The 24,609-nt window shown below is 40.5% G+C and overlaps 2 protein-coding genes across 7 annotated transcripts; both read right to left on the reverse strand.

Moving 5' to 3' along the window:
- Positions 1-1,112: 1,112 nt before the first annotated feature.
- On the reverse strand, positions 1,113-10,451 carry LOC102710836. 6 transcript variants are annotated; one of them, XM_040529902.1, is made up of 12 exons: positions 9,998-10,449; positions 5,534-5,716; positions 5,177-5,269; positions 4,872-5,054; positions 4,638-4,740; positions 4,371-4,553; positions 3,864-4,157; positions 3,052-3,788; positions 2,790-2,945; positions 1,840-2,409; positions 1,655-1,752; positions 1,113-1,554 (listed from the first exon to the last, which is right to left on the reverse strand). In XM_040529902.1, exons 1-12 carry the CDS (start codon positions 10,268-10,270, stop codon positions 1,488-1,490), a joined length of 2,940 nt encoding a protein of 979 aa, XP_040385836.1. In that variant the 5' UTR covers positions 10,271-10,449; the 3' UTR covers positions 1,113-1,487. The 6 variants fall into 6 exon arrangements, with proteins under 6 accessions (XP_040385836.1, XP_040385837.1, XP_040385833.1 ...); XM_040529903.1 differs by having other exon boundaries at positions 1,655-1,747; positions 9,998-10,445; XM_040529899.1 differs by having other exon boundaries at positions 1,655-2,409; positions 3,052-4,157; positions 9,998-10,242; positions 10,340-10,451.
- A 2,343-nt stretch (positions 10,452-12,794) lies between these two features.
- On the reverse strand, positions 12,795-18,597 carry LOC102711119 (protein RETICULATA-RELATED 1, chloroplastic). The gene is made up of 8 exons (XM_006664434.2): positions 18,122-18,597; positions 17,371-17,532; positions 17,186-17,278; positions 16,986-17,101; positions 15,246-15,344; positions 14,865-15,170; positions 14,596-14,760; positions 12,795-13,488 (listed from the first exon to the last, which is right to left on the reverse strand). The coding sequence occupies exons 1-8, from the start codon at positions 18,488-18,490 to the stop codon at positions 13,224-13,226; spliced, it is 1,575 nt and encodes a 524-aa protein (XP_006664497.2). The 5' UTR covers positions 18,491-18,597; the 3' UTR covers positions 12,795-13,223.
- Between the last annotated feature and the right edge of the window lie 6,012 nt (positions 18,598-24,609).

Below are 24,609 nucleotides of genomic sequence, written 5' to 3' on the forward strand. Positions count from 1 at the left end.
TTGATGTATTATAGGATAAAAATAGAGAAAACAATTTTATAGCTAATCTATTACTCCCTCCGATCTTTAATATTTAACGTTAGGACAAATTATCTTAGGCAAAAGATAGTTCATTTGATTGTCTAAAATGTCATGTATTAGTAACCGGAAGGAGTATATATGTTATCTGTAATATGGTTTTAAGCCAGTAGTTAGCTAACCTCGTCCTTATAAGAAGGCATGCTGTGAGTTATACCTGTTCAGTATCTTTGTAGTTTTCCTGCAAGCTAGATATATCTACTGCTATACTGTGAGTTAGCCTACCGACAAGTATAAATTCATTCTGTGTATAGTTAGGCTTATATGTCTTAATTATTAAGTACATGGATATGATCTCGATTTATAAACAGGTTCTGACCTCCCTAGCTTCAATTTATTGAGTAATTAATATGGTGAATGATATGCTGCAAGGGGTGGGAATTATAAGCATAGCCTTAGCTTTCTGGAGCAGCTAGCTGTGGGAGGGGATGGGATGACATTCCTCTCAAAACAGTTTGTTTTGTTAGCTGTTGTGAGTTGACAACTAGCTTTCCATTCAACATACACCCTCCGCTACATTTAGATTTATCCATATATCAATATATATGTTTTGTATATGTGCGGTATATATATGAATCTAGGTCAGTATAAAAAGTCTTATAGTATAAAACGGAACAAAGAAAATATTCTATAAATAAAACGACGAGGGTATTAAGGCCAAGAGTTGTGGCCACTAGCTTTCCACTTTACAACATGGCCTGAGGCACGATCGTTTGGAGGGGTATGCAAAATCATTCTGAGGGTCAAGCTTAAGCAGCCTGTTCTTGGGAGGGCACGACCAATCTCGTTAAAGCCTCTCTCCCCTGCTACATTCTGAAGCTACGTTAAGATTGTTTATTAAGCTTACATATGTACTTCCACATTAATGCCTCTCGGCCAGGTTCATAGCCTCATATCGATGAAGTAGAATGGTCACTTGTAGCTGCTGATGCCACATTAAGTGTAATCCTTTTTCTTTTTTTTTCTTTTTTTTTGCCAATAAAGCACAAGCTGTTTACAGAGAAAATTAGTTTAACAAATAACCATGCAATGGGTAAATCATCATAAAGAACAGAGAAAACAATAGGTGTTACACCTAAACACTGTTTCCTTTTTCTTCTATTAAAAAGTTAAAACACTGTATCCTAAACACTACTAGGTGGGTTCCTTTTTTTTTAGCATTTTAGGTTTTTTTCCTACTTTTTTGGGGTTATATAAGCTATAAAGGTGAACTAGTTTTCCCAGAAAAAAAGAACTAGCTCTGTTTAAAATTAAGGATTCTACCCGGAGTTACCAAACCTACAGAATAAGGACTAATGGAGTTTCACAAAGCTGAACGCATCAAAATTTCTTATGGTATCAGATTCCTCCTGAAGAACCTATTTCTCAGCCAGTAAGCTTCCTCATCTTCCAACCCTATAATGCAAGTTTCAGCAAGAACCAGCCTGGAGAGGAGGAAAGTCAGCTTCATCTTTCAGTTGGTAGAATCCTTCTGACCTGCAGATTTTCATTCCCAATAAGATGCACTTCAATACTAAGCATAATTGCAAGGAAACAATCACGTCTAAAATTTAGCCCACTCGATAGAATGGCTTACCTGCTTTCTGTTGCAGTTGGCTGAGGTCTCGCAAGAGTTGAAATTGGGGTTTCTACAGGTCCCTTGATAGAAGGCAGAATTGGGAATACTGCTCTGAACTTTGCACAGGGAACGCTAAATGAGATAGGTCCGAAAGATCCAAACTGAAGACTTTCATCTAGTTTTGTTTTGATTGGATGACAAACCTCTATTGCAGGTGAGGAGGGCTGACATGTATTGGATTCTTGTATATTTCCTTGACCGTCGTGGCCACAAAGAGGAAGCACTATACAAGGTGATGCTGTAGCTTTGCAGATTTGAACTTCTGGTGGATGGAGTATCTGTAGCTCCCTTGATTCATTGTCAGGTCTGACAAGGCTTTCGCTGGTAGCAGGTTTTTGGTTGTCAACCATGTTGTTGTTGTCTGAGCAAACATACCCATGTTGATTGTTATGAACATTCCATGGCTGGCTTATTTGTGTCAGTTCGGTTGCATGATTTGTTGATGCACTCTCCAGAGCAAAACCTCCTTCACCTGGAACTACAATTTTGCCTGAGTAATCCTGTTGTGAACTATTTTGGTTTGTTGGTATATGATATGTACTTTCAGCTGTAATAACCCCATTGCTTTCATCAGAACATCCAACTTCATGTGAGTTGTGCTGATGAAGGTGGCCAGTTTGGTTGGTTTTAATCTTGAACAGTCGATTTGGTAATATTTCTCTTTGTCTTCTTCCTTTTTCAGACAATATGCGCTCCTTGTAAGTATCATAACTCTGTAATAAACAAAATGAACTGCCTGAATGAATTAACTAATTACATAGATTTAGTAAGAAATGCAACAATTCACAATTTCTAGTTTATACTATTATCAATTTTCAGTGTGTAGCATAAACAACTCATTTTAGATTTTACAATGCTGATAATCAAGGTTTGAACCTAGAAATTCTGTTGGGAAATTTTCATTGACCCCTAATACGGTAATGAACGAATCATTTCCTGCCCAGGAGGAAACAAAGAATAAGAGGAATATAAAGTATGGCAATATTGTAGCATAAGGAACAAAAGATTAATGAGTCAATCTACTGAACACGAAATCTTTTTGAAGTTTAAACATGGAGCACCAAGAAATACATGATTTCCCAAGAGTCCTCACCATCTGGGGAATGTATGAGCCAGTTCCACGCGTCACACGATTATTTCTTGTGCTATTATACCCAAAAATGTTATGGTTCTCTGAACCGTCAGCAGGAGATGAAAATTGTCCCAATGCATTTGATAGTACATTTGTTCCAAGAAACAATGATGCATTCTGCATATATGCAACAAACAGGAATTAAGTCAATTCATTGAAAGCAGAGCTTATTGCAAACTGTGTAGAATAAAAAGTTGATGCACAAAGCATCAGAGTCTCTTACATTGAGAGATTGCATGCCAGTTCCATAAGTCCTAAGATCCTGTGTGGTATGAAACCTATAAACAGGATAGTTCTCTGAAATAGCAGTAGGATATGGAGAAAATGTCAACCCGTTCGATGTAATATGTGTTCCTGAGGGTAATGAACCATTCTGCTGACAAACTGCATTCACTTGGTCCCCAGTGTGTGATTTATGACAAATATCTCCTGTGCTATGCGAATAGTAAACTGGAGATAAGTTCCTTATCTCAGTTTTAGAAGATGAAACTGATAATAACCCTGGATGCCTTGCGTCAGTATTTGAAAAGTAGCTCTCCGTTGGAATCTTGAAGGAGTCTTCATCTAGCACACCAGACAAAAATGCTTCCTGAATCAGCTGCACCAACCCATCAAACATGGACTCCAGGTGGTACTGAATTTTCCGAAGGCATCCCAAGTGCAAATCCAGATCCCCTGATAGATCCAACAAATTTGATGTTGAGCAAGGAGAAAGTATCAGTTTCTGTTCATGGAGATCACTCCTATTTGACTCAGCTGCGCAAGAATGGGGAACATCCAAAGTATTTGTACGAGTAGAGGGAGTCAATATATGTGGTTTATTGTTCGCATAAATCTGTTGTTCCATAAATGATATAACAGGTGGTAAATCTTCCCCTGCAGAACAATCCTTGCAACCCTGTTTAAAGCTGTCGTTACCATTCCCTGTGGAATATGTTGAATGGATATTGAAACCGGTTCCTGAAACCATGTTGCAATATTGAATATCAGAATTTGTAAACCTGATTTTGTTCCAGGGACAATCTTTAGCATTACCTGGGAAATAGCTATCTGAGGTCCTGTGCGGATTCGGACTTCTGTTTTCATCTTCACTTCTGTTGGAATTGTTCAAGACTGGTGCATCTTTTCCAAGTGCATATTCAGGAGCAAGCAAGAATTCTGGGGAATCATTTTTACCAACGTCTGATCTTTCTCCTCTTCCATGTCTCTTCAAGGTGTTCATAAAAAATCCAAAGATCTCAGTAGGAATAAGGTCAGCACGTAACATGAGAATTTGACCCAGCTTTTGTGCACCAAATGAGAAAGCACCTCTTATGCGGTAAAAGCTTCCTGCCGAAAAAAGTTTATCAGAACCAATCCTGCAAAGAAATATCATCTATGTGTGCAGTTAGGAACATATGCCTTTCTACACATGTAAAGAACCAAAAACACATGTTATGAATAAGCACACAGCGAAATGTGCACTATATGGTGGTGGAACATACAAAACAAAACGACGACAAAAATAAAGATAAAATGACACAGCCGCTAGGTTATTCTGACCTTTGCTGACGCTTCTGCCAAGATTATTACTCCACTTCAATGGATCAATTATGTTCAGATGCTTCAGGCAAATATTTATGTTTGATCCACCAGAAACTTCTGGAAGTACAATGAGTTTATCAAACGGGACCTCAAGGATCTCCTTGCTAAACAGTAATTCATCATTTATGGCCGAAAGTTCAACTACATATCACAGAGATTATAATATTCAGTCCAGTTAATACATGCCTGCCTATCACTTGACGGAGGAAAAAATACATGACTCACCAGCAAGGTTGGGCAAAGATGACAAAAGAACAGGACCATTTAGACTAATGCAATACTTTTCCCAGTCAAACTTGCTAAAATATTCCAAAAACTTGTACAAAGCCTGTTACACAAAGACCACACAATAAATTAATGAATATCCGCTGGGCATTTCATCCAAAATCATTTTAGTTCAACCATCTTAGGAAGCAGCTTGTAAAAATTCTGAAAACTGTTGTGTCTTCGAAAGGTTACCTCTAAGGGGCCGTGCAGAGATTTGTGAAATATATTAAATATGTAAAGAACAAGTGTTTCCAACGCATAAGTAGATAGCAGTCCATGATGAGCTCCTAGTATGCGGCTTTCATAATAGCACCATGCCTTGATTAGCATAATGCTCCTCTTAAACAGATGATTTTTGCCAACTTTACGGTCAACCTGAAGAAGGAAGCAACATTCAAGTATGTGATCAACATAGCAGCATACATTTGTTCAAATTTCTTGGTGAATATTCAAGATGAGTAGTTTTGAGTGGAGTAGATAGTTAGATTTGTGTGTACCAGCTCAAGAAAGCAGAGTGTGGAGACACCACCAATTTGGTTGAACGAGATGTCAACAACAATATTCTCAATAACACATTTAATGAGCTTTACCTGGATACAAAAATAATGTCAGAATTTTATGAGACTGTGTACAGAATTTTATCAGTGGCATATATAGAAGTGAGGATTGCATAGTTCAATATTTTTTTCCAATGCATAGCATCATTTGGAAAAAGAAAATAAAATTTCTGTTTTCTTAAGAGACCATGCATGAAGAATGATGGAAAAAAAGGAAAAAGGTCAAAACATTGTTAATTTTTTTCCTAAACTTTCTAAAGTAAATGGATTTAGAAAATAATAACACAGAAAATGCACCTCAGCATTGATGAATTGCAAACCCTTTATTTCAAGTTCTGTGCCGCTATCCTGCTCCGATTCAAGTATACTGTGAACATCACTAATGTAAGTGCTGTCCAGAGCAGTGTTCCCAAGTACAGTTATATCAATATCCCCGTCTGGGAGATAGCTCTTCAGAGGAACTGACCCAAATGCAATTACCTGAAGTATCAAAAGGAAATAGCAAAACACCAATCTTAGTGTAAAGTGAAAGGTCAGAGTCATTCACTGCACCAGCAATATCTATTTGAAATGCAGGATTGTGAAAACGTAGGAACATGAAAACATAAGAATAGAATGTCATACCCACTAGATTTTACCAGGAATGGAAAACACATGAAAGTTCTAAAACTACCTGTTTGATGTTAATGACCTAAACAAAGAGATGATCAAAATGGCACATTAGGTCATATGCATTGAAACTTGGTTAAATTAATTATACACTCTTTCTATCTTGGTCGGTCTGACCACAGGGAGTGCTCCAGTCTGATCGGCGCCGGTTTGACTGGGCCAGGCTTGGTCTGACCTATGGGCTGTGAGCCGGTTGAACGGCCAATACAGAGCCGCCAGAGTTGTGGCCAATATGATCAAGCTCCAGTCGGTCTGACCGGTTGGTCCACTCCAGTCATACCATGCTACTTGTTGTCAGTGCATTTAATGCACTATAACGGCTAGAAAATTAGTCATTACAATGTTGGACGGTCTGACTGACCACCCTACGGCGGTCTGACCGGCAGGCAACAGAGTTAGAGGGTTTCGACCCCAAACAGCTAGTTTTTGAGGTGTGGGGTATAAATACCCCTCCTTCAGCAGCAATGGGTCCCTCTTGGCACTTGCTTCATTTGCATACGCCCCTTGCAACTATTCTCGCACTCTCTTGTGCGTACTCATCTATTTGATGTGTTTGAGAGTTGTTTAAGCCAAGATTCGAGTGCATTGCTTCATTGTAGAGCTAGTGTGGCACTTGATCATCTCCAAGCCGAGCTATCGCTTATTACTCTTAGAGGTTCCCGCCTCCTAGAAGGCTTGTGGAGGTGTTGCTCGATGACCTCTCCAATGAGATTGTGGAGAAGGCCTAGTGTCGGTTTGTGTGTGGTTTGGAGTTCACCACCTTCAGGGTGAGGAAGAATTACCCTAGTGATCGAGGCTTGGTTAGTCTACTTCGTGGGCCGGCTCACACCTTGCCCACCCCTTGACGAAGGGGGCTTGCGGTGACTTAGTGGTTTTGAGCGATGAAGTTGGGCTCGCCTCAATGGGGATTAGAAAACCTGCGAGTTTCCGAACCTTGGGTGAAAAATTCTCTTGTCCCATTTACTTATTGCATTTACTTTTGTGCAATTTATTTTGATAGCGACATAATTGAGCCCTCGTCACCCTAGGATTGCAAAACATAACTTAGTTGCTTAGTTAGTCTTATCCTTCACCAAGCCTAGCAACTTAGGTTAGTTTTGATTAGCTGTTATTTATTTTTAAGGGCTAATTAGATCCATGGCATTACAAATTTGCTAGTTTTGAAAAATACCATTACAATTCACATAATTGGAAATATGTCATTACAATTCTTCCTCTTTCAGAGACATGCCATCTTATACGCCTTGAAGGCTATTGGACCCACATGTGTATATACATATCGCCCAAAATGCCACTGCTTCATCTCTTTTCTTATACGGGAGGAACGACGACCTCTAGTCCCCTCCATTATCGCCACCGGTGACGCCGCCACATCACATAATTGGAAATGTCATTACAATTCTTCCTCTTTTAGAGACATGCCATCTTCTATGCCTTGAAGGCGGTTGGACCCACATGTGTATATACATATCGCCCAAAATGCCACTGCTTCATCTCTTTTCTTGTACAGGAGGAACGATAACCTCTGGTCCTCACCATTACCGCCACCGGTGGCGCCGCCGTTGCCACCCCCTCGCCTGTAAAATCTCCGGCCGTCATCATGGCCACCACCATCACAGTTCGTCATCCTCCCCTTCCTACGATCAGAGGTCGAGTTCAAGAACACGAACTTCTCCTGGCTTTGCCCGATGAGCCGCTGCCACCACCTGAAGACCGACCCAGTCGTGCCGCTCTTCTGGCAACTCGTCGGCGAAACCGCCACCACAGGGGAACCGGTGACCACAGGCAGTACGTCTTCGTGGGCATGCCATCAAGATCGCCATCATCATTGGGTTGTTGACCCAATGGCACCGCCACCGCTGATGCCCTCCACCAGCAGAAGCTGCCATGGCGCGGGCTAGGGGTGGGCGTTCGGTTTATTCGGTATATACGGTTCGGTTTGTTCAACTTTTCAAACGATTGGTTTTCAACAATCTCAAACCGAAGTCTCTATGGGAAAACTATAAACCGACCCGAATAAACCGATCTACATCGGTTCGGTTCATTGGTTTTACTGAGAAACCCGATAAAAGAAATTGCGCATGCCACATGCGCTTAGCCTGCCCACATGAGTTGTCAGGCGTCGTTCAAGGAATGGTGGTGGTTGGAACTAGCATGGATTAGTAGTGGGCCTCTAGGAGTTAGTGAAAGGTAGTGGTATTAATGGGCTTTTGCATGGCTTAAATGGACTAGACACGCAAGGAATTCATGCTGGATATTGTATCATACACATTGATCGTTTTTACGGTTTCTTCGGTCTCCACAGATTAAAAACCGCACATCAATCCGAACACCGAACAAAAAAAGGACAGAAGCCGAAGAGGAGACCGATCACCGAAAAACCGATAGTTCGGTTCGGCTTTCGGTTGTCGGTCTTTTGATGCCCACCCCTAGCGCGGGCGACGGACGAGGCCGCCTCAGCGAGCACGAAGAGGGCTTGGGACAGGTTGAGTGGCAGGCTCCTAGAACAGGACCTAGGAGTCTAGGACCTGGCCGATCTAGATGAGGTGTTCGAAGGCGTGGAAGACGCCGAGGTTCTTGATCCCACGGAAAGGGTTCGCGCAGGGAGGGTCTACGAGCGGTGGTGACAGGCCCTGCCTAGGGAAGTCGACAGCGACGGCGATGAGTCCATGGGAGGAGAGCGGGGCGCAGGGTGATGGCGAAGAGGTCGGGCCTGAGATGGAGCTTTAGCATGCTGCCCTCCAAGGCGTGGGAGCGGAGGAGGGACGGAATCGATGGGAAGGGAGGAAGTGGGGGAAGAGCGCAAAGGGGGAGACGGCAATGGTGAGGTTGAACCAAAGTGGTTGTGGGAGAGAAGAAATTGAAGACATGCCCATGTGTTAGTGAGTCGGAGATAGGGGCATTTTGGGCAATACAAAATTACAGTGGCCTGCATGTGGGTTCAGTGGTGTTTAGGGTGTAGAAAATGACATTTCTAAGATAGATGAAGAATTGTAATGGCATCTATGCCAACAAAGTAATTTTAATGGTATTTTTCTAAATTGGCATATTTGTAATGCATGAATCTAATTAACCCTATTTTTAATCACCGATTCCCCCTTCTAGTTAACATCTTGATCCTATAATAGGCCTTCTTCTATCTTTAGCATACGATGAATTATATTTATATTTATATTTATATATATATATATATATTTATATATATTAGTGTATGGTGAATTTATATGATTATAGTAGGATGACGTTCGTTTGTCCTTATCGAGTTCGCCCCATCTATTTTTTATTCGTGGTTCAGCAATAAAGAGGCAATATCTACACAAATTCCAAGAGATGGAGTAAATAGACCAATATATTAATAATAAAATGAAATTATTATGGTGTATTGGAGGATGTATGTTACGGGTAATGTGTTGTATATGTTTCCTCCTAATTAATCAGTAGATGATGTAGACAAAATTAGATATAGTAGCATTCATATTTCCAAAAACAAGCCTGTTTACACGCTAAGGTGAAACGTAAAAGTAAAATACCTAGGCTAGTAAAAAAAGCCACAAAAAACGGTCAAAGAACCTTATCCTCTTTTTTTATAATAAAATAAATCTGGCATGATGTCACTTGCTAGACAGTAGGGACACCAATTGGTTGGAGCTACTGTACAGTGAATATGGCCGGCCAGTCAATTGTCAAACAAGTGTCAGTAAAAAGCGATCTGGATGGCTTGGAGAATATGAACTGGCAATTTCACCGGTTAATCCTAGTCAAGACGAAATTGGCGGATTAGCCTAATCCTAATCATCACCAAAACGGAATAAAGACTATAACGACACATGAGCTGAGCAAGCGATTACGCGAAAGCTCATCCAAGACAAATCCCTTTGGGGATGGAAGCGGACGCATGCATCATGTAAGCAACTGCAATTTTGTTTGTTTTTGTTTTCTTTTGGAAAGAGAAAACTGAACCACAAAATCCGCGAGGATCAGGAGGCGGCGGCGCGGTGGCCGGACTACCGACGACGACGGAAGGGCTAGCTAGCACGCGGTCGGCGCCGGCGCCGATGCGATCGAGGAGGGGGGGGGCACGACGTTACATACCTCGCAGCCGAGGGCCGTGCCGAAGAGCCGCCCGAGGTAGCCGATGACGTCCTGCCGGCGCCGCTCCGCCGCCTCCGTGGGCTCCACCCGCCGCAGCACCTCGCGGGCGGCAGCCTCGGCGGCGCGCACCGCCTCCGGGCGGATCCACGACGGCCGCGGCGCCCTCGCGGCCATCACCGCCGCCAGCGTCGTCCTGCTCCCCCCGGTTCCGCCGCCCCCACAGTACGCCATTTGAGGAGAGAGAGCTTCCCGTCGCCATTTCAGCAAACACATGAACGAATGAATATATCGAATTCGATCCAAGCGGGGAAAGGAGAAAAAAATGCGAAATAAATTATCTACCTCGTTTGCTTACGATTTACGCTTCCCAAAATCGAACGAAAAATTCAACAGTATAGTGAACCGTCGATATATTTTATTTTTAATTCACCTAATCTGTACTAGTAGTGGTATTTTTGGATCTCTTGCTACTAGAACGGAGCGGAGGAAGTGGTTTTAAAAGAGTTTTAATCGCATTAAATGAGTTGCCCACGTATAGGCTATAACTGCTGATATGTTAAGAAATTTATTTATGAAGAGAGAACTATGCCAGGATTTATATGGGCAGGGGTGCAGAATTGTTAGCTGTGCTCCAACCAAAAGCCCAAAAGCCCAGTTGATGCCCTGTTTAGTTCATAGAAATTTTATTCTAAAATCATCACATCAAATCTTTGAACACATAAAAAAATATTAAATATAAATAAAATGAATACTAATTACACAGTTATATAAAAATCGTGAGACGAATCTTTTGAGCCTAATTAGTCCATAATTAGCCATAAGTACTACGGTAACCCACGTGCACTAATGATAGATTAATTAAGCTTAAAAGATTCGTGTCGCAGTTTTAGGCGAGCCGTAAAATTTATTTTTTCATTCATATCAAAAACCCTTCCGACATCCAGTCAAACGTCTAATGTGATACTCAAAAATTTCCATTTCCCCAACTAAACACCCCCGAGCCAAAGTGAGAGCGGGAGACAACGACATATATGGAAAATGTGGTTGACACGGGAAGGACCCTCGTTTTTTTAGCATGTTTTTAAATGGTTGAACGGTCTATTCATAAATATAAAATTTATATTAATATATATTTTTTTTTAATAATATTTTTATACTCCACAATTGGTAGATCGAATGAAAAAAAATTTCTCAATTTTTCCTATACTCCATTCCTACCAACTGAATGATACTGGTAGAAATTGATTGTTAGGAATCCAAATATTTGTTTTTCCTTCTCACCAAACCAGCCCTAAGAAACTTATAAAGAAAACAAAGAAATGTGTCTGAATATATGTGCTGCAGGATGGTTAGCTGTTCTTAGAAAAATCACTTTACATCCCTCAACTATGGATTGAATTTCATTCACGTCCTTCAATCATAAAACTAGATATACAACATCTCAATCTAGGTTTCTCTTTGCTTTCATCTGACGTGCCTAACATACTATGTTGCACTACGGTTAACAAAGTACGATGGTTTTATCCTACATGCCATATCAGAACTATCTAGTAAGAGAAATAATGTTAAAACTAGTGGGACCCACATATTGGTTGGACAAAAAAATTAAAAAAGTAAGACCCACATGTCCCCACTCACCTTCTCTGCTCCCTTGCTCGCTTCCGTGGCTGATATACACTTTTTCTTCCATTCAACAGAAAAATACACATATAAGGATAATTATCAAAAATACACACTTACCGTATGATGGAAATGCGGCATTGCCTTGATACCATGTGTCAATGTAGCGGTACCGCGTTGATACACCCAATATTGTACTAATCTCGTGCTCCCATACATGGCCCTGATTTGAAATTGACACCTTATGCAACAAAAGGATTGGCATCGCACCGCATACATGACCATGATGCTCTGCATGTTCTTTTTCACGCACTACAAGTTGATAAAGGCTCCTTAGGGTAAGGTAAGTAACTCGTGTGCACGAGTGGCCCGATTTTCGGTGGCTACTAATTGTGAAAAAGACACTGATAATCCGACTATAACCATACATGGCGTTGTTTTGTGTTGCGCCTTAGCGATCGATACATCTCTTCAGAGATTGCCGATCTTATTGGTGTAGATTAACCTTACTTCTTCAAGCAATCGAGAACAAGATAAAATAAACACTGATTCGTAAAATATAAGTGAAGAACAAAAGATAAATCTCAATTAAAAGTGGTTTCCCAAACAAGTGAACGGCATTGATCCAACATGCATGCTACCAGGAAATAACTTAAGCTAAACTTAAAATTTCTTTAATGCTCCTCTTAATGGTGAGAAATGTATTGGCCTTGATTGGATATATTTCTTTATAGGTGTATTCCATGTGAAATTTATAATTTTATTTTGAATCTAGGATCAAGAAATTTGCCACTAACTTATTTCGGTGTTTTTTTTTCCTCTAGCTGAATGCTTGTGCGCGGTTGATTGACTGAAACAACGCTAAACAATTAAGATATTAGCCATGTCGTTCCAACATATTTTTATTACTACTTTTTCAACCATACATGTATAAAAATTATTGGAAGTATAACCTACATGACTACGCCCCCCCCCCCCCCCCCCCCCCCCCCCGGAAAAAAAACATTCGGTTCATAGAACACATGGGATATCAAAATCGGAAAATACTACAATTTCTTTCCAGTTCGCTCGCAGATGTGAAGGATACGGTAGAAGACCACACAAGGTGCACAACAACATTTTGCAGCCACCATATCAGTTAAAACTGATATCTACAAAGCCTATAATGCTTCCAAGATACACCATTTGGTTCTGACGACCAAGAGGTATCCAGCTCTGTAACGCTACAAGCATACATCGGGCAACTACATGAAACCCTATCAAAAATGCAATGTTTCTGCTCATATTAAAGACTGCATCTTTAAAATCTCCATGACTACAACTAGCTGAGTCTATTTGGCTCACAACAGTACAAGAAAATTTGGGTGTCAATACTTATCAGAAAGTGTGAAAAAAAGAACAGATACAAAATGGCAAAGGGTCTGCAGCTTTGAACCAACCCCCTTCCAGTTATGAAACCTCCACCACCGCTTTCGATGCCTTCCACGATAGACTGCAAGCTGGCTGCCAACTACGGTTTTCCTCATTCGCCTTGCTGGGTAGAACTCAATACGGCATAGTGGAACTAAAGCAAAATTGTTCCAGAATTAGACAAAATCAACTAAATTCAACTTGAGACGACTTTCTTTCGGACAACTCTCTTTCTGCGAGGCTTGGACAATGCAGCTTCTGTTCCAACTTGCTTGATGCCAAGAAGACCAAGGCCAGATACAATCGCATCCTTCGATATAAACCACCTTGAATCTTCTTGTCCCCCAGCAACCTCTACTGGCCTTTTGTATGCTCTCAACAATCGATCTGAGTACTGTGGATCAGCTTCCTCTCCAAGCCATGTGCATCTTGATGATTCGCCAATCTGAATGTTCGTCAATCTGCAATACAAATGGCATCAAAGCTTAGTGGTAGAGTGTGATCCCCATAAGATGCAATTAAAACACTTCTGGAACACTGGAACACAGGCAATACAAATAGAGCAAACCAATGAAATAAATAACTTTTAGAACTGAAGTGAATATAAGATAGAAATCATGTAAGGATAACATAAAAAGTAAGATCTAATCATCTAGCATACAGAATTAAACTGCAGCAAAGCTTTACCATTACAACCTTTTGTCAACATACCAGCACAGCTGAAACACTTCACATAGATTTCTATACAGCCACAACCATCTCCATAATTATGCAAATCACTAAATGAATTCTAAATACAAGCTAACAAGTCGACAACCATTAGCATAAGTTTATCGCTAAATCATGCAACTCAACAAACATTTCCAACTACAAGAATGAAGTACATATCAGTGAACAGTTAGCAATGTCTATACCTCAAAGGTATAAATCCAAAACCATATACTATGACAAAAAATAGATCTAGTGCAGCTTTAAGATGTGTCAAGTTAAATTTGCAAGAAAAAACTTTTTCATGAATGCAGTAATTGGTTGATTGTCTGCTGGAAACTGCTGAACCTCCTGGTTGCATCCTATTTCAATTTTGAAATAGTCAACTGGCAATCATTTCCAGTTTTTCATCTGTAACGGGCAAAACACAGCAAGGTTCCAGGAGGATTCAGTTTTTGGTGAAAACTGCTCCAAATGTATTCTCATCTACCATTGTGCTATGCCAATACTATTGCAAATTGCTACTTAATTCTTTGTTATACAGAAAAGTGGAAGTAATCATCCATGTAGGTATTAGGTTAGCTCTTGTATCAAATCCTTGGTTGTTGCCCACTTTCACAGCCCAGACTGAAAAGGCGAAAAGCCGAAAACTCAATCTGAACATGTCAAATATAGTGCATCGTATTAACATCCCACGTAATTTAACTGATACAATCAATATGTGCATCAACAGTAGTATCCCATGCACCATCGATAAATTATCTCAGATTACTGGGTTTCTGCCTTCATAAAAAATGCATAACAATGGACACCAGTTAGTTATCCTGTGGGATATTCTACAGAGCTCAGTACATATTTACCTTAGTGCTGTGCTGAAGAAGATTGCCACACCAAGAACATCAAATCTTCTGACCATATACTGATCCAGTCCACATAATAGTTGATACCGCAAGTTTGCATAAAGTCCAAGGAAGGCTCCATACCCAAGGGCATTGGTGCTCACAGAAGGAATGGTTACCGATAACCTATATATGGGATTAGCAAAGCAGAAAACCAAAAGTTAAATTCTAGAATGAATAGATTTGAATAGATTAGAAGAAGCTATGAAGTAAAACTATGATAAGCCCACCTCCTTTCCTTTCTTGCAGACAGGGCTTTTGAGAGACCACCTTGAATAGAACCAGCAACTACCCCAACCAAGCTAAGCTCTGCTGCCTTGTAAAAGAATGCACTGATCCGTTTTTGTAGATCAAACTCTCTCAAAGGATAACTCTTCTCAAACATGTTGTTGGGAAGTTTCTCAATTGCATTCTGGAAGTCAAATCGCGATGTACTCCCATATGAGCGACATGGTGCCAGAAGCCCAAGAACCACCACATTGCAACAAGAGGCAGTCAGAGCATTGACGACAGCCAAATCCCATTCTTGCTCAAACCTGATTTCTCAGAGTTAGAAGAATTGGTAAAAATTAAAGTGTTGAATACAAGATCACAGAAAATGTACAGCATACCTCTCCTTACGTATGTTCATCTCCCACCAAACAGATGAGAAAAAGGTAGCCACGAACTCAAAAGCTATCTTATGTGGGAATGATGGATCTGCAAGCGTCCTGCATGTAGAGAGAACAGAAGACAATTTAAACTGGTGTTACGAAAACCAACACTTCAAATATGCCATATGTACAACCAAGACATTTCCATTTTAATTTGATCAAGCATATATTGAGTAAATGTGACTACAGAAATGCAATATTTGCTTATGGAGTTCGCCAACTAGTAAAATATAAGCTAAGCTCGATACAAAGTTGGAAGTTCAGCTTTCTTAAGGTACCAAAAACAAGAAATATCATTCTACAGATGATAATATAGGTTATGGTTTAGTTTTAAATACAGTAAACCTACAGGATAACTGGTAAACTAAATTATGGTAACCAACTCCCGTCATTTAAATTCAACGAAGAAGAAAAGACATTCCATGAGGCAATATTCATGTACACCAGTGCCTAATAAAGGAGGGAAATATCTCCAACTTGGATTTATGGCTTGCAGCTTAAGTCTAAATCACTAAACCACCATTCCTACTGCCTAAAACTAAATGAGGTAAAGAGACTAGATGTCACCTACCATCTTTCAAGAAGTTTACCGTGCCACCCAAGCTACTACACATTTGTTTATCTTTCATATTTCAAATATGATACATTGGTCCCTCCCCCAATTTTTATCTAAAAAAAACTTCTTTTGTTTCAGCTATTATGGGCTCAGTTAAAATGTCAAGGTTGTCCACTGCGCATATTCCCCATCTCCACAGCAAATTCTGGATACACCCTATCAATGCTTCTCCACTGGACAGAATTTGTAGCGTGTTACTTTCCTATGATCCTCGCACGCCATGGCAGAGGTGAGTATGGGTATAGTGGCCGGTGGTGTACAGTTAAAAGGTGCAAAGAGAAGTGGGATAACATCAACAAGTGCTTCACAGGGCCGTGGATAACAGAAAGGTGCAGATAGCAAGGTGCACCCTACTTCAAATGAGATCAACCATCTCTAAACCTGTGCTGATTGTGCCAAACCATCCTCTGGCCTCCCATGCGGGTGCAAGTGATGGTGCTTAGGTAAGGTTGGCACTGCTTGACAGTGGTAAATTGCCCCAACATTTTTCATCAATAGCGGCTATTCATGGGATCCATGCGTGCATTCTTCTAAGTGATGGCATCAGACACCTAAGAAATCACTGACGCTCCGGCAGTCATGTGTTGCATGGGGCAGGCAGGATGTGGATTTTGGAGGAGACAGCAAGTTAAGGTCACAGCTATGGAATAAAAAGGAGATGGTGTGAGGGTGAAGGCAGCCATTTTGGCCTTTCAAAAAGCTTCCACCTTGGTCAAAGTTTCCATACGTGGTACTTGGTAATTAATTCCTCGAGTGGCATGTTCAGGGTTAAACAAGAAAAAATTGCTAGTTTCAAGTGGTAACTGGTAAACAAAACTTCTCAAAAACAAATGGGCAGTTGCGGCACCACAACAAAATCAAAGAACAAATATACCACCTAGAAATTCTCTCTTCTTTCTATATTTTCCTTGCAGCAGGTGCTAGTTAAAATAATTAGCAATCTAAACATAGTACAATAATATTATGTTTGCCTATTGCAATGTGAGTTATGCCTAAGAAGGCACATATGCTGGCACAAAAACTATATGCAAAAGCATACACATGTAGAAGACAAAAACTAAGTGTGGACATCTAGCTGTTACCTTCCAACAAGACCTCTGGAAAGCCATCCAGGAAGAGTTCGCGAGAAGGATCTGGAATGAGTAGGCCTTGCAAAAATTGCAAGGTACCGTACCATCTGGGCAGAACTAACCAAACCCTAGATTGATACATCATGATCAGTCCATGTAATTCAGACATTGGTACCAAACAATGGCATGAGAAACAAAATATGAAATGTTACCATCTCATAAGCTTGGCGGATACCAGCAGGCAAATTACTCATCGTTTTGCACCACTCTTGCATTACAGCATCCACAAACTCTCTATTGAAAAGCTGGTTCAATAGGAGAAAGAATCAGCACATAGGTCTCAATATTTTCTGGGTTAGAAATTAATATATCCTGATTTAAATATTAGGGATTTCACCTCCTGTATGACGATTCGTCTGCGGAAAAGACCACCTTCCTCTTCCTCACCATCATCAAAATCATCGAAGTAATCATCATCATCGCCATCATCATCGCCACCATCACCCCCACCATGACCAATCCTTTTCCCAATATCACCACCACCACCACCTGTGGCCAGCTGCAACATTTTAAAAGAAGAGGTACATGATGAATATATACACAGAATAATAATTAACACCCCTTCAAAGAAGAACATTTAAGGACAAACAGATATGCATATTAAAGTGAGTTTTTAAGCTAACAGGTCATCAAGCTTTGTCAGATTTCAACATGGCACCGCGATCTTTCATTCTAGAGCACAGAAATGGAGCATTTGGTTTTAGATCAATGCATTTATTATTGTAAGAATCCCTACTTACCACCAGATCAGCATCACGCCGATAAATAACATGAGTTAGCAATAGAACATTGGTATCTATAGTAATTGGCCCTAGTACTCTATTTGAAACAAATCCATGTACCTTTGCACCATCAAACCTTATCCATTATTCCATTATATTGGCCTTCCAGTCCGGCCATCCAATTTCAAAACGAATTTGGATCGATCGATACCCTGATCTCTTTGTCACGTAATTCATTCAGTCGACAAGGCATGAACAACGCAGGGTTATCTTATCTCCCAAATTCCCTAAGCCTACCCCGGAAATTCATCCGGTTACAGCTACCCAAGAAAAACCAAACAGGGAAATCATGATTAGCAACCCTACCTCGGGCGTGATCTTCTTGCGGCCCTTGGACAGGTCAACCTTCCGCTCGAGCGTGACGGCGCCGAACGAGCCGTACTGCTTCCCTCCCTTCATCGCCGGCGGGGCGCGCGTGGGCGCCGAGGCCGGCGCCGCGGAGCCCGACGCGGCCAGGCACCGCTCCAGCGACGACGCCGCGTCGGACCGGTCCCGCCCCGTGGCCGGGGAGGACGAGGACGACGACGAGGCGGAGGCCGCGAGGCGGGGCCTGCGGCGGGAGGGGAGGAGGCGGAGGAGGCCGGTGGTGGGGTTGGGGCTGCGCGGGTGCGCCCGGGCGCGGGCGCGCGGGGCGGAGGCGGCTATGGTGGGGTGGAAGGCGGCGAGCGACGCCATGGGTGGAGGCGGGCGGGGTTGGTTGTGGTGGTCGACGCCCTCCGTCCGGCGCCTCCGGGGTGGAGGAAGGTGGCTTTATCGAAAGAGGAGGAGGAGGCTAATCTGCTTTGGTTTTATTTAGAGGGTTTCTTTTCTTTTTTCGATAAAAGAAAAAAATCGGTTGAGTGATGAGGCTGCCTTGCCTTTCCTTCTCTTCCCCTGCCTGCTTGGATGCAAAATTCCCCTGCTGATCCGCTGCTTCTTTAATAAAGCGTGGAGGTTCCATCATCTCCGAGTCACCGCTTATCTCACTTGACATACTAAATATTAACAATTTTGTACAAATTTTTTTCTCCAAGAGACTATCTATTTTATTTGTCATGATATTTAAATGGTTAAACATGGCCCTTTAATAGCCAAATTTTGCAAGTCATTCTAAGGTTGCTATCTATGGGTCTCATCCCCTTGCTAAATTTGAAGAGTGATGATGAAGAGTCTATTAGAATGCACATCAGATTTGAAGTTGCTAAATCTAATATGAATAGCTTAAATTTAGATTTAGAGAGTTAAAATTTACGTCAGATTAAAATCGGTTTTTTTGTGAGGTTGTTTGACAGGGAGGATTGTTTTGGCCGTGAGATTGGGGCTGCATAGATGTTGTGCTTATATTTTAAAATTGTGGTGCTTATATTTTAAAATTGAAATCAGATGAGTGATTAAGTTAAAGTATATTTACTAGAAAATTAGATTAAGTATGATTTGTTTTGATCGGATCGGATCAATACAATTGAACTAAGTGTTGTTGGTGTTGTTTTTATTCTATATAAACCTTTTCAATTTAAATAAACTCCTAAAACTTATTATTAATCTAAGCATAATGTGGCATGGCAGTGGTGTGACCTCAGAAATAGTGGTACTACTTTTCTTTTATGAAATTTTGAAGACCAAAAGTTCCATTCAAACTTTTGATGACTTCTAAATTTATAATGGAATACATTTGATTTGTAAGAAATTTGTCAAATTTTTTTCTAGAAACAGCAATAGTTTGTGCATTGCAACATAAACAGAAAAGGAATTCTTTTGTTGGCTCATGAATCCTTTTGTTTTGACAAACTTCTGTTGGCTCATGGATTCTTTTGTTTTTGAGAAAAAAGAATTCTTAACCGATTGAGGTCCAAAAATTGCACATAACGAGAAACTACCAACATCACTATTTATACGATATATTTTTATTTTTTTGTAATTTTCTTATTTCAAATTTTTTAATTCATTGAAATTGCAAAAGCTTGTTTCAACAGGATGTAATTGGCAATATTACATGCACCAGTGTGGGCTTTTTTATCAACTCTAGAATGTACTACTACATCCGTTTTATATTGTAAGTCTTGTCTAAATTCATTCATTGACGAATGTATATAATTTATATGTGTATATAGATTCATTAACATCTATATAAATCTTGACAATGCTGGAAAGACTTGCATTACGAAATGGATGGAGTACTATTTACTCAACAAATATAACACATTTTGGTGCATACACCTCACCCCCAGCCAGCCGAAACACCCATCCAAGCATTATGTTGGGCACTTGGAAAAGATGCATGTAGCATATAGCATATAGCATATAGGTGGATCGGGAACATGCCACTAATCGCCTTATGGAATGCAGGTCAGGCAAGAAGGCAAGATGAACTACATCTCCCAAGGCAAGTAGGAAGGCAAGATGAATTATATCTTGGCAGGTAATCCACTAGGAAACGAACTCAACATACGACAAGAAAGAGTCGTATCAATTACGCTACTAAGGCTTTGTTTAGTCCAAATTTTTCACCAAAAACATCACATCGAATCTCACACCCAAATGAAGCATTAAATATAAATGAAATTTAAAAACTAATTACAGAGTTATAGGAGAAATCGTGAGACGAATCTTTTGAACCTAATTAGTCCATAATTAGCCATAAGTGCTTTAGTAACCTACATGTGCTAATGATGGATTAATTAGGCTCAAAATATTCATCTCGCAGTTTACATGCTAGTCATAAAAATTCGTTTTTTTATTCGTGCCCGTAAACCCCTTTCGACATCCGTTCAAACGTTTGACGTGACATCCAAAAATTTTCTTTTCACCAACTAAACACCCCCCCTAAAAAGGAAATATGCCTTTAAAATACGAAGGGAGCAGTAATCAAGTGCAAGTGTTGACTCATGAGGTGGTCAAGGATATCAACTAACCTATCATTATGTCTATGCAGTCCTTTACCCTTTTAGGGTATCTGTTGGAATGTGAACCACTTGAGCGAGAAATTGGTGGACACCTTTTGTGTTGGGCCAAGAAGCACGGGGGAGGTTGCTAGTTCAAATTTGGTATATAGAGTAGTAAATATGTGGAGGAATCATACAAACAAATAGATTGTATATGCTCGGACCGCGCACAGGAATGATATGCTACTCATGTTCTTTTGATTTGTGTGTGATACAAGTGGTGGGAGTAGGAGTGTTCTCTGTTAGTGGTTGGGAATTTCCTATCTCCTAAACAGTTTCCTTCTGTAGCTACTAAATGCTCTTAATTCTAGAGTACTACTAGCTAACTTCTTTTTCACCTAGCTCTTGAATACTCCTGATTCACGGTTGGGTTTGGTTATCTTCTTCTCTATGTTGTTTTTCTTAAATCTCTTATGTCCACCTTGTTCATTGGGCTTAGTACTCCTTTTATAGTGTCAAGGAACATGCACTTACAAGGACTCATCTCCTTCATCTTGCACATTCTGGAGCTGCCATTGAATCCACGTGCTTCATCCTTATTAACAGGACATGAGATGGGACAAGCAACACTGAAGGTCGGTGATAGACCTACATGGACCTATCAGCCCTTGTGCACCATGCCCTTGGGTATGGATATATTTGGTAGCCCCCTGCGCATGCTATTGTATATATGACCGGTGTACCCCACATATCGGTGAGGACGAGTGACAGGTGGTCGTTATTAAGCTCTGCTGAAATTATTCATCGACCCTCATAAACCAGGATGATGATGATAATGATGATGATGAGAAGGAGGATGAGAGTGAGGGACCCAGCAAGAGGCGTCCCTATCCTCCACGTCTACTCAACAAACGATGGGTGCTTTCAGGGGCATATCTACCACCAGGCCTTGGGGGGCTTTAGCCCCTCCTACCCGATCTGCGCCACTTAAGCCCCCAATTAGCCCCCGTAACAAAATTTCTAGTAATACTAAAGAAAAAGAAGGACTGAAAGCAGTTATCTTTCGTTCAGCCTCTCCTAATATTTTTTCTGGATCCACTACTAGGTGCTTTCCCATAACAAGTAACATTGCGGAGTGCGTATTAAATGAGGTCGGCGAGGGGTCTATTCGCGGTGAACTCCTCCACCAACATCCAACGGTGTGCACGCTGATAGATCACTTCCTTTCCATGGAGAAGGATCGGGGTAGCCTGATCGCTCCTAGCTATGGCACAATTAAGCCTTAGGATGTCATGAGTCAACCAGCTGGAAACCCTTGTTCCCAGATCATCCATAGTATACTTGTGACTGCCATATGTACTCCAAAGGCTATACAAGCCTAATATCTTCCTTATATGACACACATTAAATCATAATTATATCATAAGAAATATCCAACCCCATCTTTTGGCTTTTTCTTAAGCTTATAAGTCAAATTTTGAATTTTTTTACTTTAAAATTGGAGTTAATTTTGAGGTTTTTCATTATAGTTTATTATTCAGTTTTAGTTTTTAGATCACTATAAACGTGTAGATACAAGATTTATTCACAAAATATATTTTTTAAATATGGCGTTTGCCTTTTCTTTTAAAAACCCAAAAGATTACCCATCACAGTGGTAAATTAACTTTACATACTCGAATAATTCACATTTTACAAGAATATGCAAGGGAAATTAACTTTTCATTCCTTATTTCCTGGTTGTTCGTAACCTATCGTCACATGAACACAAAAGGACAGAACGGAACATCATGTTTATCGCTGACAATGCTTGGCATATTAGAAGCATCGTGGAAAGAGGGTGGAGTCAAAGTGTCAACTTCAGCAATTCTCCTAAACAAAATGAGTCAAGGCAAGTTTTTCTGTACACCTGAGGCTCCATCAAGGTAGCGTTTTTCTTCCTTCTTTACTACTCACTTAGATTTTTTTTTTATGTCATTGACTTTTTGATTTATGTTTGACCCTTTATCTTATTCAAAATATTTGTCCAAATATGCAAAATTATAAATCATACTTAAAATTACTTTAGTAATAAAACAAATCATAATAAAATAGTCAATAATTATATAATTTTTTTAAATAAGACGAAGGGTCAAACATGGATCAAAGAGTCAACGGTGTCAAAAAAAAAATTGAAGAGAATATTATAATATTCGCTACCAACCTTATTCAACAAGCGCCTAATTTCTCCTTTTGATATATCAAAGGGAGATTGGAGATTTAGAGGTGGTTATATTTGCTTTAAACAAGGTAAAAATCAAAGAGGGGTATAAGTTAGAGCAGATCCCCAGTAAAGACAAATTTCAAGTAGCTTATAGGAAAAAGAAAGCTTTATTCTTACCCGTTAACTCCTAACTTTGTTTAATTTCAATCTCAATTCTTTTACTCGGTAAAACTTACTATGATTCAGCTCTTAAATACAAATCATTGTCATGATTGTCATGCTTTTGAACCGGTGGAATCCGAGTAGACAATAAGCACTTAGGCTGTGCTCTTATTTGGGGAGATCTCTACTATTATAAAAATACAAAAACGCTTCCGTCGCACGTTAATCCGCTCGCACACGTCGTTACCGAATCACGTGATAATTAGTTCAATTCAACTCTCTTATTGAATGTAGCAAGATGCGAAGATGACTTCGTAGGCCAATGAATAAGGCGTTGTTCTGCCGAACCAAATGTTTCTGGTTCATCCCAGGCAAAGTCGTCTTTTATTTGGTTTTTGCAGCCGCTCCGTGCGTTCCGCTCGCCCGTCCCCGTCCCCGTCTAAGGCGTTGTTCTGCCGAACCAAATGTTTCTGGTTCATCCCAGGTAAAGTCGTCTTTTATTTGGTTTTTGCAGCCGCTCCGTGCGTTCCGCTCGCCTGTCCCCGTCCCCGTCCCCGTCCCCGTCCCCGCCTGGGCCAGCCAACCGGCCCACGCGACGGCCTGTCGCCTCGGATGAGCCATGCTTCGCTCGCGTGGACCGCGTCATTGCGCTGCCGCGCCGCCATCCTCGTCCGCTTGCCCAGGTTGCCGGATGGGCTGCCAGCCACCTTGGCAGGCCGAGCGGAGAAAGGAGAAGGCCTGGAGCTCCTGTCTTGGACTGCCTCCTCTCTCTCTCTCCCTCTGCTCTTTGATTTTCTTTTGCAAATTTCCGGCGCTTCCACCAGCCAGCCAAGCCCTAGGCGACTCTTTGGAAACACAATGTACTTTTGTTTTTAAAAAAGAATTCAAATAGAAATACAATTAACAATAAAAATAAAACATTTAAAAAGTGAGATGTTGAACTTCTATATTAAACATTTTAAACAAAATGTACCGTTTAATAGTTCGATAAACGTGCATACATGAATAGAGCAAAATCTGAGAAAAATCTCGATAGTTCAATACGATCTGTCAGAATTTCCGTGACTATAAGATATTTATGAGAGTTAGGCATCACCACTCACCTATATTATCTTGTCTGGTTTCAATACTTTAGAAATAAACTTTTGCCAGCTCTAGAATTAAAATTTAAAGGAGTAGAGACTAAACCAAGATGAAAATCGGGTTACAAGTAAGTTGGTATGCATTGACACATGTTTAGAGATGTACGATGGTAGAGACTAAACCAAGATGAAAATCGGGTTACAAGTAAGTTGGTATGCATTGACACATGTTTAGAGATGTACGATGGTAGAACGTTGTTACTCGCTACATCAATGTATTACTTGTTTCTTTAAACTGTGGTAGTATTTTTAGTCTTTATAAATACAATAATTTTTTTAATAATCTGTTAAATGACATCATGGCCAATTGTAAACAAGACATATATGTAAATCGTATGCTACATTGAATTTGATATTTGATCTAACATACAAGTCATTCAAGTCTAAATACTAATACTAATCTAATAAACTAAAGATCAGGTATAG

This window comes from Oryza brachyantha, chromosome 12 (genome assembly GCF_000231095.2).
Source record: "Oryza brachyantha chromosome 12, ObraRS2, whole genome shotgun sequence".
In the NCBI taxonomy this organism is placed as follows: domain Eukaryota; kingdom Viridiplantae; phylum Streptophyta; class Magnoliopsida; order Poales; family Poaceae; genus Oryza; species Oryza brachyantha.

What these genes read in the sequence shown, in the direction of transcription:
- LOC102710836 (XM_040529898.1), bottom strand. Translation starts at nt 10,270, where the DNA reads ATGTGTTTGCTGAAATGGCGACGGGAAGCTCTCTCTCCTCAAATGGCG. An exon ending in GCACGGCCCTCGGCTGCGAG is followed by an intron (nt 5,717 to 9,997) that starts GTATGTAACGTC and finishes TTGATACTTCAG; the next exon opens with GTAATTGCATTTGGGTCAGT. An exon ending in CACTCTGCTTTCTTGAGCTG is followed by an intron (nt 5,055 to 5,176) that starts GTACACACAAAT and finishes TTCCTTCTTCAG; the next exon opens with GTTGACCGTAAAGTTGGCAA.
- LOC102711119 (XM_006664434.2), bottom strand. Translation starts at nt 18,490, where the DNA reads ATGGCGTCGCTCGCCGCCTTCCACCCCACCATAGCCGCCTCCGCCCCG. An exon ending in TCCAGAGGTCTTGTTGGAAG is followed by an intron (nt 15,345 to 16,985) that starts GTAACAGCTAGA and finishes CTCTACATGCAG; the next exon opens with GACGCTTGCAGATCCATCAT. An exon ending in TTCTTCAGCACAGCACTAAG is followed by an intron (nt 13,489 to 14,595) that starts GTAAATATGTAC and finishes TTTGTATTGCAG; the next exon opens with ATTGACGAACATTCAGATTG.